Source organism: Passer montanus, unplaced genomic scaffold (assembly GCF_014805655.1).
Source record: "Passer montanus isolate IOZ18808 unplaced genomic scaffold, ASM1480565v1 scaffold26, whole genome shotgun sequence".
Classification (NCBI taxonomy): Eukaryota; Metazoa; Chordata; class Aves; order Passeriformes; family Passeridae; genus Passer; species Passer montanus.
Window position 1 is genome coordinate 4,317,723 of NW_024367261.1, and position 12,377 is coordinate 4,330,099.

The 12,377-nt window shown below is 37.9% G+C and overlaps 1 protein-coding gene across 4 annotated transcripts in view; it reads right to left on the reverse strand.

The window, feature by feature from the left end:
• The window catches only part of CAP2 (cyclase associated actin cytoskeleton regulatory protein 2), a 67,965-nt gene that overhangs the window by 13,076 nt on the left and 42,512 nt on the right, over positions 1 to 12,377 (reverse strand). For all 4 annotated transcript variants that reach the window (XM_039712075.1, XM_039712076.1, XM_039712077.1 and 1 more), the window contains 3 exons: positions 9,120 to 9,263; positions 8,808 to 8,893; positions 6,958 to 7,063 (listed from right to left, as the gene is read on the reverse strand). In XM_039712075.1, coding sequence (XP_039568009.1) covers positions 6,958 to 7,063; positions 8,808 to 8,893; positions 9,120 to 9,263 — 336 coding nt within the window. The remainder of the gene's footprint in view (positions 1 to 6,957; positions 7,064 to 8,807; positions 8,894 to 9,119; positions 9,264 to 12,377) is intronic.

The window sequence follows — 12,377 nt, forward strand, 5'->3', positions numbered from 1 at the left end:
GTGGAGCATCTGAACAATGCATTTCTTGTAGCTGCAATGGTTGATTTTATGCTGAGCCAGAAGATTATAAGCCTCTATATAATGCATTTAAATAAATGATATATGCATGTGTGTGATATACAGTACCTATTTTGTTGGTCATTCCTATTAAGAGGAAAGTATCCATTTGCAGCTGAAGCAACAGGTGGCTTAGAGAGAGGTCATGAAAAACATCCCTTAATTTATTGAAAAACCTTCTTTTCATGGCAGCAGACAAACAGGAATCCTAAGGGGGAATACATTTTTCCCAAAAAAAAAAAAACAACCAACCACCACCAACAACAACAACAAAAAACCAAACAGACAAACAAAAGGAAGAATATCCCTGTTTTCTCCCCCTTTATAGTAATCCTAGTTTCACACCTAAAATGATTACAGCATTTTGTATTGTTCTTTTCATACATATGCACAGCCAAAGACAAGAATTGTGGAGCTCAAAGTATCACGTATCAACCTCTGGGAACAGGTGGACTGTGACTCAGAGGCACAGAGCTCTTGTTAAGGTGTTTTTTGTGTAAAAGTAGCTTAGCACAACAGTTCTATTGCCTACTCTATTTAAGCCACCTGTCTGCAAGGAGTTATGCTGCCCAGAGAGCTGCAATTTACTGGATGAAACAGCTGACTTACAGGGCCTGTAATCTTTGTCAGTTGAAACACAAAACAACAAAAACCAGGCTAGGTTCTTTTCTTGTTACTGAGTCTCAGCAGAATTATTTATCTGCAGAGTTTTCAAGCTTTGCAGCCCCCTGTAATATACTTCTGCCATTCATCACCTGTTCAGGATTTAAAATGATGCTTACGCCTTCAGAGTTACCCAACCAGAAATGTTTTATACAGCCATGGTCTTCTAAATCATTTGAGAACTGCATGATAATGTAATTGCCAACAAGTAATGTACCCCAACAGGCCGATTCAGCCATCTTTTACTTACAGAAAAAATTGCTTAAAAAGAAGACCAATGCCTTTAGCAAGATAGTGAAGCTTTAATAGGTATACCTTTCCTTTTCTCTTGCATACTTTCAGTTTTGAATTTCCTTTCTCTTTTCCACTGGAACTAGGCTGCAGGCCTTGCCCAGGTTTTCCCTTAAAGTGTCTGAATGGTGCTTGGTCCAAGTTAAGAGAATACTGTATTGATATACAATAAAGACAAATATTTTCACCCACTGTTGGAATAAGAGAGCAAAAATACTTGCTTTCAAAGGGACAGGGATGTGATTGAGGCAGTCTCCACCAAAGAGGCAACTACTCTACTATTGTAGAGGTGCCAGGATAGCCAGCTTTTTAATTGATCCAGTACCAAAAACCAGAACACTGCCTATTCTCTGAGAAAGAAACACTTACAACTAAAGGATGCATTTTTTTTTTTCAACAAAAAATCATAAGTGAATAGGAAATAGGGAAGGGGAAGGGTAGAGAAAGGAATGGAAGGTATACAGAAAAGGAGAGAAAAGGCTATCACTGAGAAAAACTGAGCACTGTGGAAATGTCTACGTCTTATCCGTGATACAGGCGTCTAAATTGGTAGATCCATGCTGCCCTTACTTCTATCTGAACAGGGCCCCTGGGATTGCAGTCCTGGCTGTGGCTGGAATTTGGCACTACAGTTTTGACCTTTAGCTTTAGTGAAGTGGCTCAGACGATGGCTGCTTGATAAGTAGGTCAAACTAAACACAGCACAGAAGAGATACTGGGCAGATAATAGGAGGCTTTTGCCTGCAGAAGTTGGTCTTTTGCAGCTTGTTCACATCAATCTGTACAGAGACAATGTATTACAGGAAAATGTTTTGAAAGAACAGGAGAGAGGCAGGGCCAATTTATAAGAAGATGTCTGGAGGTAATTATTTTAGACTAGAATAAAATGCCCAAGTCTACACTGAGACTAGGAAAATTGCACTCAATATGGAATTATGATGGTACTTCCTGGTGTGGAGTTTGTGGAGAATTCCAGCTTTTAAATAATGTTTTTAGAGTACTATCTAAGGAGTAATAAATGTTTTTTAAAATGCTATGCTATTTCAGGAAAAAAAAAAAGACTTGAAGATACTGGCTTCAGTGGAAACAGGATTTAAATAAATCTCAACTGCTTTTAAAGATGTGCAGACTTCATCCTAAGTTGTTTTGACTTGTAAAGGGGGAGAGGATTTCTCTCATCGCTTGAGTGAAATTCTGTATTCTGCTGGTAAAATCTATTCTAAATTCCTATTGTATACAAAGAACAAAATGTTAAGTACAGCTCCACCTGCAACTGAAACATTCAAGACAATTATCTTTGAGCAAGATTTGTGTTTTAACACTTATTTGATATATGGAAAACTACAGCAGTCTCTTATTATTACTGGTTGTTTTCTTGCTGCAAGGTTAACCTGCAGAAATAGGAGCAGAAGATTCACTTCCCCCAGATTACTCATGCAGGCCTTGTAGCAAACAAACTTTTCATTAGGCATTCTTGTGAGCTTATATTACAGCTGTTCATTTATTTGCATCACCAAAAAGAAGTGGAGGGTAGAAAGAGGCATGCTTCAACAGAATCCCTTCTTAAAAAAAAAAAAAAAAAGAAAAAAAGATAAAAAGGCACTTGCTCTTTGTCAGAAAGAGCTGAAAAAGGACAGGTCACTTTTACAGCTGTGGACTGCTTGCTGAAGACAGAAAGCTGTAGCAAGCAAAAATGACACTTACTGCATAGGTAAAATGCTACCCTGGGCACCTAAAATATTTTCATTGTAGCAACAGCTTTTCCCAAAGACTCACTGACATCCAAGAATGTCATATCTGGTAGCAAATTAAAACAAATCTCCATTAGGCTGGTAACTGCTTATTGTCCCCACTGTCAAGATGACTAAATTGAGATGTAGTGAATATAGTGAATGGCCACTCAGCACAGGGTATAGGAGGCAGAAGGACACTTTACATCCAAGATAATGAACTACAAAATTACACTTTAAAGGAAATACTGTAGATCCATCTGACTTGCACTGACAAGCCTATTTTCTCTGCCATAGCACAATCAATTAATGAAAATTACTATTTCAGATTATGTTGAAAATACATGGAACTTTTTGCTCTCTGGGACAATCCTGCTCACATACAGGAGCAGGATTAGATACGTGCTTTTGTTCTGTGAGCACAATTCCATCAAATATCCTAACCATCTCCATCATGCCTAACCATATTCAAATGCCAATTTACACAGTCCACTCTGGTTCTGTACCACCACTCCACATGAGGAGCAAAACAGGTTCAGATGCACAAAAGTCTAAAGGTCCTTAACTACACTATTTCCTTCTATGTGTATTCTTAAATACACTAGATTCTTCACTATTTCCTTGGCTTTCTCCTCACACAGTCACACACATTTCAATAGAGTGTCCTTAGTAAGTAAAATACTGTCACACGTTTTGGCAGAACCAAAGCAAGACAGAACTGTGTTAGATCCAAATATCCATGAACATCTGTTTTTATCACAAACTTTTTATAAATCAGATAGAGATAGCTGTTATTGTCAGAAGTGACTGCTTGAACATTATTTCAACCCTTTGCACCTGTTTTTGTGTCTGTCTTCTAATTTATTAAGACACTTCTTTCTCTTTTGTCTGATGTGTCTGCCTGTGTGCCTGCTGCCAGAGCCAGGAACACTTGTATGTACTAGTGATCTGTTCTAAGGCTTGGTGCAGCTGCCCTGTGCAGCTTGACGGAAGGGCATGGGGTGCTGGAAATGGCACAGCTTTGGGATATCACATGGACACAAATGTGCACACCACAGTATACAGCACCCACAGCTCAGTGGGCCAAGCACCAATTCAAAAATCTTGTCCCCTTTTTGGAAACCCAGGCAGAGGAAATCCTCTGACCTAGGCTTATGCTCCTGGGGTTTGGTAGGAGTTCCAGCACTGACAATACAGCTGGGAGAGAAGAAGTAGTTAATATTCTTCCTGACTCTTCACTCTCGTTAGAAATATCCAAATGTGCTACTTAAGAGATTTTTATAGAAACTTCATGCATTGCTTTGTTGACTTCTGCAGATATGAAGGGTAAATTATTGGTATAACACACTTTGAAATCTGTACTTATATGCCCCAAGACATTTCTTTTTTTCTCTCCCCCTCTGTAATAAAATACCTTTTTTACACCAATATCTACCTTTCATGAATGTTCCACTTTGTTAATGCCTTGCCAAACTACTGCTTTTTCCTTTTTTCCTTTTATGCATGTAAGTGGAAGCTGCTGTGTGCAATGATTAACAACTGTGTCTGGAATATATCTACAGCCTTTTTATATCACATTTTTTGTCTAGACCCTGATTCTGCAGGCCTTTATGCTTAACTTCACACAATGTGAATCTGTGACTTCCATTCTCACTTTAAAATGTATAACAAAAATGAAATTATCACTTGAGCAACTCATTACTTTCTGGAATGTATTTGTTACCAAGCTTCATAGAAATATTTAAATAACATTTAAGCAATTTAAACAACTTGCTAACTTACTGGATTCTAATTTTCTCACATTTAGTAAAACTTAAAAAATAGATATACATCCATAAAAATGAGTCTGCAATTTAATCTTTCAGACTTGTATCACATAAAGGGTAATTTAAATGAAGCATACTTCCAAGAGAACTTCCAGATATGAGTGATATCCAAAATGAAGTGAAATCAGTACTTCACATGCAGTGATGGGCTCATCATTCATGATGGAATGAGCACTGTTGGCAGGAAACTATGCTTAATATAAACAAGCAAATCACACCTAGATTTCAGCAATTTCTTGGACAGAGACATATAAGGACACAATGGCTTCTCTGAAGACAGAGAAATATAAGGACACAATGGCTGAGGTACTGGTTTTAGGACCAGTCAAACATAATCTGCAACAGCTACCCTTCTGAGTAAGACTACCAGTACTCCCCAGCACTGAGAGCTCCTCCTGTTTGATCAAATGGCTGTAACAAACCTTTACCTTATAACACTATTATTTCCACATTTGTGAAGTTCTATTAAAGGTGAAGATTATTCTTTTTCTGTACTAACAGAACGAATTATGTCCCAGATTCTCAGGCTAATTCAGCTAATGGGGTACAACAATTCCTATTCCTTATGTAATAACAATTTAAATATCATTAGGTCTTCTCACGTTCACTGATAATAACAGAATAGGATGTACCAAGTTTGAAATTTTGTACTAAATAAAGGAATCATGCTTAATGTTTATATTTTTTACTATAGAAACCTACAATGTAGCTCATAATTACAGTCTTCTAATTTATCATGTTCAAACATTTTTGCATTGCTTCAGACTAAGATGTACGTGCAGATCACGGTTCTCTCCCATGTTTGCAAAAGGAAAGGCCTTGTACAATGTCTCATGAAGGGTATGAAGAGAAAGCTGCAGCCTGTTGCTGAGCACAAGTAACCTACCTTCTCTTACACGTTTATAACCTCCACAGAGGGAGAGAGCAAGCAACTTTTCCAGGTACCATAGAATCAGGGACAGGTTTAGTTTGGAAGGGACCTAGAAAATCATCCAGTTCCAACCCCCTGCCATGGGCAGGGACACCTTTCATAGACCACATTGATCAGAGTCCCACCCAACCTGGCCTTGAACACTTCCAGGAATGGGACATCTACAGTTTCTCTGGGCAACCCGTTCCAGTGTCTCATCACCCTCAAAATAAATAATTTCTTCCTTATATTCAGTTTTTCAATTTAAAACTATTGCCTCCTGTCCTGTCATCACAAGCCTTGGTAATGTCTTTCTTAGTCCTTCTCACAAGCCCACTTTATATATTGCAAGGTTGCAAAAAGGTCTCTATGAAGCCTTCTCTTCTCCAGGCTGAAAAAATCCCAACTCTCTTGGCCAGTCTTCACAGGAAGGGTGTTGCAGCTCTTATTCCAGGTTAAGCTACAATTCATAGAATCACAGAATGCTTTGGATTGGAAGGCCATTAATCTGAAAGTTGTAGTTCACTTCCCTATGTTCCCAAGTTGTTAAAATTGGGTTTTTTTGAGAACTAAATGGTGACCTGTATTAGTCTTCTGAATAGTCATTGAATTAAAAATAATGGTATTTGTGCACACTTAAGAAATTACAAATTTGGTGTGAAAGACTGCATGTGCAAGTATATGGTAGGTTTAGGAGATGGTATCAGTAAAGAGCAGGCAGATTACATTTTTAATCTATTGCAGCAGTTCTCCTAATCTGGTAATAAACATGAGCACATTATTAAAGTAAAATAGAACACTGTATCAATGTAGACCGTGGACATAAACTCTTACTTTTATACCCAACATAAAAGTAATTTTTCATGTTTATACCTCTCAGAGAAAAAGATTAATTGCTATCATCTCATGTGTAACACACAGAAGCAGGTTATATAAGGAGCATAAATAATTAGATATGCAGTTATATTTACTCTCTCTGTTACCAGAAGCTATTTCTGTATGTCTAAAATAATAGTTTTATAAAGGTACCCATCTACGAAGTCATGTATCCCTTGTCTTTGTCTTCCCTATTATTAAATCTCTCTCTCTGTTCAGATTCTTCCCACCATCCCTCTTCCATGACATGCTCCCTCAGTTTTCCTTTTGTCTAACATGTCCTTCAATTTTTTTGCATTTTGTCTTGTTCCTGTCTTCTACAGGCATGGAGAACAGTGTCTGCCACTCTTAACCATCTGCAGCTGAGAGTTATGGCTATAATAATCCCAAGTAATTATTTTCTCTTCCTCCAAATCTGTACCACAATGGCCTGAACATCTCCACTTGTATTTCAGACATTTATTAGCTTGGTTGAGAAATCCATGGACCATGACTTCTGTTCCTGGCATAGATATTTATTTTTCCTGAGCCAATGGCCCACATTAAAAGACAAACAGGTTACTAGCTTTTTATGGTTCTTCTTGAAGAAAGAAAGAGTACTTACAGTTTTACTCCAGGTGAGACCTGTGGTGTGATGCTCTTTGATGTAAGCTTGAAGCTCAGACCAGATGTTCAGATATGACTTCACCCAATCAACATGGCGTGTGTCACTGTAAAAAAAAAGAGGCAATATTTACGTGTGAATGTACTTAAAAACAGAGAGCAGTGCTGCTTAAAGCAGGTAAAACCAATGACTGCCTTAAAGCCATGGACAAATCAGTTAGCAGGCAGACAACCAGCCCAGTGCTGCAAAGACTGAAGCTGCTACATTGGAAAGCTTCTAGATCCTTCTGGAGGACAAACAAGAGCAAAGGATGCCTCTAGCAGAGAGTGCTTCCTGCTAGAAGTGTGTCACCACTCTTCTCAGGCTCAATGTCAACTGAAAAAGCACTAAAGGCACACTGAACTGTGTAGCAGGTACCCAGACACAGTTTCAGGGTGCTGAACTTCAGAAAATTAAATATCCATGGATTCTGTAAGATATTCTGGCTGCCACGTTGAAATGTGGCCAGGGCAATACTGGGTCATGTTGCAGTCATCAGACTGAAATATTTACACATGAAGAGTTTTTAAAGTACAAGTCACAAGATGGCTTTAGAATTTTTACCGTTAGTCCTTCAATGGGACTCATAAATGAAACCAGGAAATATGTAGAGAGAAATTGCTTGTAAGATGAAGTCCATAGTTATAACAAATTATTAGTGAATAGTGATGGCTTACAAAGATTTGTGTGTCTACCTTCTATTTATTTCCTTTGGAATTTTATCCTTAATAATGCAGAAGACCTGGGTCAACAGGTTTAATCCAAAGCCTAGTGAAGTCAAGGGAGAGCCTTCCATACTTTGGAAGACACTGTGGTCTGATTCAGTGAAAAACAGGAAAAGAATTTCTCATTAAAGAATTAAGAATAAATACCTAAATAATGTACTCCATTTATACCATTACATGAGACACTTTTTTTCTCCAGTGTAAATACTGATGCTATGTTGTAAAAATCATCAGTTACCCCAGCATCAGTTACTACCTTCAGTAGGTAAACTCAGGCTTTAGGAATAACATATAACATATAATATATAACATATAATATATAATATATAAAATAACATACTACATATAGCATATAATTTATAATTATACATATTCAAGAAACATAAATATATGTGAAAAGTGTTAATATTTAAAACCTTTTCCTCACTAAAGAGGAAAAATTCAATAGCAAATACCATTCTTCACTGGGATATAAAAATCAAGAGCCAAAATCTGGCCTTCTAAAGCATCAAGTCAACAGGATTTATACATGACTTTTCAAAGAGGGCATAAGGACCTGATTTTTTTTCTCTTTCTCCATCAGTTCACAGATATCATTCATGGACTGTTTTGTAAATTTCTTGTGCTCTTTAAGAATACTGAAGTGGTACAGAGAAAAATCAAATTAGGAGCTATGGAATTTGAATCTGTATATATCTACCACCTAAATACACATTTTCAAGCCAAGAGCAAGAACAGCAATAGTATGAGAGCACAAATGAGAGGAGCAAGCACAGCAGCCAGCTAGCCACACATCACTATGTAAATAGGCATTTGCATATAAGCTCATGATGCTGCAATGCCAGAAAAATTAGAAATAATCTTAAAATGTGCAGAGAGTGAAAAGCAGCACTGCTAATGCTGCTGCCATTCTCACTGCAGCATGCTGCAGGTCAGAGGTGAGGAGGGGAGACTATACTACTGCAAGAAGGTTTCATCAAATGCTTTTTAGTTTATAAAACACTTCCCGTGATAGCACTGTGAACCCTACTGGTAGGGTTAATGCTCTGTTCTCTGGCTAGTCCACACTGGAGCTTGGCAACATACCTGTTCTTGTAGTCCTTTAATACCCTGTTAGTATAAAAGGTAGCAGCATCATTCATCTCCTTGACATAAGGGCCTGGTTTAGGAGACTAGGACCATCACCCAATGGTAGCAGGAAACAACAGAAGGAGAAAGGAAGTAAAACATTAGTCAGACACCTCCCCTGACACACTACGTTTATTACCTTCTTGGGTGTAGTAGACTGAAGAACTGTATAGATGAGACTGCAGAGCACTGCAAAATTTGGAACCATCCTGGGCTGCACCATCTAGAAGCTTCTTAACAGCCCTCCCAACCATACCGTGTGTCACTCACCACTGCTATCCACCCAAGGGCAGGGATGCTCTCACTGACAGCTGAGAGGTGGTTGAACATTTTACTTCCTCTGTTCCTTTCTCTGAAGTTCTGGATTTCCTGAATCTTCTCTGATATTGGCTTGAGAAGCATTGCCACCTCGTTCTGTAAAAAAAGGGGAAAGAGAGAGGAGAAGGAGAAGGAGAAGGAGAAGGAGAAGGAGAAGGAGAAGGAGAAGGAGAAGGAGAAGGAGAAGGAGAAGGAGAAGGAGAAGGAGAGGAGAGGAGAGGAGAGGAGAGGAAAGGAAAGGAAAGGAAAGGAAAGGAAAGGAAAGGAAAGGAAAGAAAAGAAAAGAAAAGAAAAGAAAAGGAGACTGCTGTTACCAGTGGGTGGTCCAAAACCACAATGTGGTTAAATATTGTCCTCCTTGCCTATGATTTAACATCTATAAAGAAAGGTCATCATAAATTTCTACATTACAGCAACAGTTTAATTATCCTCCTATAACTGCAGTGATAAAATGCACAAACATTAAGTACTAATGTATTGTAGCAAAAATTGTTCTCAGCAGTGGCAACGTTTTCACATGCTGCCCAGATTAAGACCCATATCGACTCCATAGCTCAGTTAGCAGAATGATTTCATTTTTATCTGATATCCCTGGAACTTCTTCAGATGCTTGAGTTCTTCATGTTATTAACCAAGTTGTTTTTCCCAAGAAACACAAACTACTTGTTAGTTGCCTGTTATCATCTGGCAATAAGACTGAGAAAGTAATACACTGTAGACAAGATCAATTTTACCTTTCCTCCTTGGTACATTTAATGTTTTGGCTGCAAGTAATGCAGGAGGATTTCATGGAAAATATGTTGCCTGCAAGCCATGGTTTGGGGAAGTTCTCCTGGCTTAATCAGAAACGAATGGTATCCATGGGAATGACTGCTGAGTGGAAGGAGTAGTGTTTGGAGCAAAGAGAAAAGCAAAATGAATGCAGAAGTTATCCAAGCTCTTTCCTGTGCAAAGTGAATGCTAATCACACTAGTCCACTGTCTCAGAAAAACTAATTTAGAGCACTAATTCACTGGGAAAAATTCTTCCACTCAGAAAACAGCAGATTGAGGGACATGGAGTCATCAGTTTACAGGCAAAACAACTGCTGTGCTTTGCAACCCTATAATACTGCAAAAGTATGCTCACCAAACCCATATAATGTCCCACCAAAGACAGTGCATCATTCTGATCCTCCCTGACACTTCACTTGGAAATCATTCAGGATGTAGCAGAACTCTGCATTTTTTCTCACCTTTTCCAGGGCTATTTGTGATGTGCTTGCTGGAGACAACTAATCCTCATGATCTTGAGGACTAATGCTGCCATGACACACACAAAATGATGGGCACATATGTCCTGCTTGATCTCTATCATCTTAAGGTTTTTCTTTTCACCTTTCCAGAAGACTTCAGCATTAGAAAATTTTACGTCACCTTAGAATAAGCATGTTTGTTACAGATCAACACAGGTCAAAGATGCTTCAAAAACATACCAAAAAGAGGGTGTGCATTTTGAAAAGTATTTTGATCTAAGTATTTTGATTTTAGTGGTAGAGTAATTTTGAGAAAGGCCTATGTATCAAAAAGACATGGGCATATGTGATCTTCCCTACAACAAAACTGGTTGGGAGAAAACAAATATTTACACTATTACTGTGAAACAAAAAGATTTTTTGTTGATGACTTAATGACCAACACAAGTCATTAAGTCTGAAAAAGCCCTGAAACCCCTATGATTTGTAGTTCTTAAAACATGATCTTGTTGCCATAACATGATAAAGTCTGCAGAAATTCTCCTTTCTAATTTTTGCTTGTTTACAACATGCTGCAGCTGGTATTTTCTTGGGTATTTTCTTATTTTTCAGGGAAATCTTTCAAGTATGACAGTAGTTAACAAAACTGAAATTTAAGAAAGTGCTTGTTCTGCTTTGATATTATGCCAGTTTTCCTCCCATAAAGTCTGAGGGATATTTACAGTCCTGAGCTTACTGTGAATCTTCATGGCCGAGTTCCAGACAAAGAGAATATCAGGCCTAAAAATACAGCTCCACAGATGCCTGGTATATCTAGACAGCACTGGGAGGCAGCACATTTCTGTGGATAGTGCACAGAAATGGGAGTCCTTCAATAGGGGTTCTCTTTGCAGCTCTCCCACCAAATTGTCATCAGGTTTCAGGAAAGTTGGGTTAGCTTTCTGTGCTTTGATTTCCTAGATATGAAATGGTGTTAACATAGCTGTTTTATTTTGTAGAATACTTTGATTTCTAAAGACAAGAAGGCAAAATTAGAGTCAAACATTTATCTGAATGACCCACACCTCCTCCTATTCCTTCTAGAAAAGCTCTCAGCCAGTTTTCTGAGGATCTTCTGTCAGTGGCACAGAGATTATTTCTGTCCCTCAGAACACAGGACTTAATCAATCCAATGATTACATATTTATAAGAAATGTTCATAAAAATGAAGTGGATTTATTTAATTTCACAGAACCTGTGCAAGTTGTAAAGATGAAATATGTATTGCTAAGGAAAGTTTCTCAAAGTAATCATTCCTCTGGCACTGCAGTCTGCCTTCCTTTCACTCTGTACTCATCCTGTTCTGCAATGGCTGCACAAAATGTGTGTGTTTGTGGAAGTTTCTTGTCTTCTAAGTTTCTGTGGAAGAGTTTGACACAGGAACACAGCCTGCAAGAAATCACTGAATTGAGTTCTGTCTCAGTTCTAAATTTTCAGTTAGTGATTAAACTGCAGATGAATTACAGTGTATATGGCATATGGGTACAGAAAGGCTCATTAATTCTGGCAGTAATCAGTCTTGTTTGGCTTTACAATGCAGAAACAGTTGTGCTAAGGGTTCTAGAAGAATAATCTCTTTATTGCACTGAATATTAAAACAGCTGACTTAATACAATTAATGTCTATATTGTATCTCTAAGAAAAGGGAATTCCAGGAGATGAATCAGAACTGTTGGAAAAATCTTCAGCATGCCTTTGGCATGTGCTAGATAAAATTTCTTGTCATTTAAGACACAGCACAGTTGTTTAACAGAAATTTAAGAGTCTCTTTATAAACACCATTCCTATTATAATATCAGTTTTGCTGAAATGCTTAAAAATGCAACATGGGCACAACTGACAAATATCAGAAGTAATTCCCAGTATCCTGTTTTCCTTTTTAAATAACGATTAAAACCAGATTGTCACTTTAAAGATAAATAACTAGACAGCCAGCC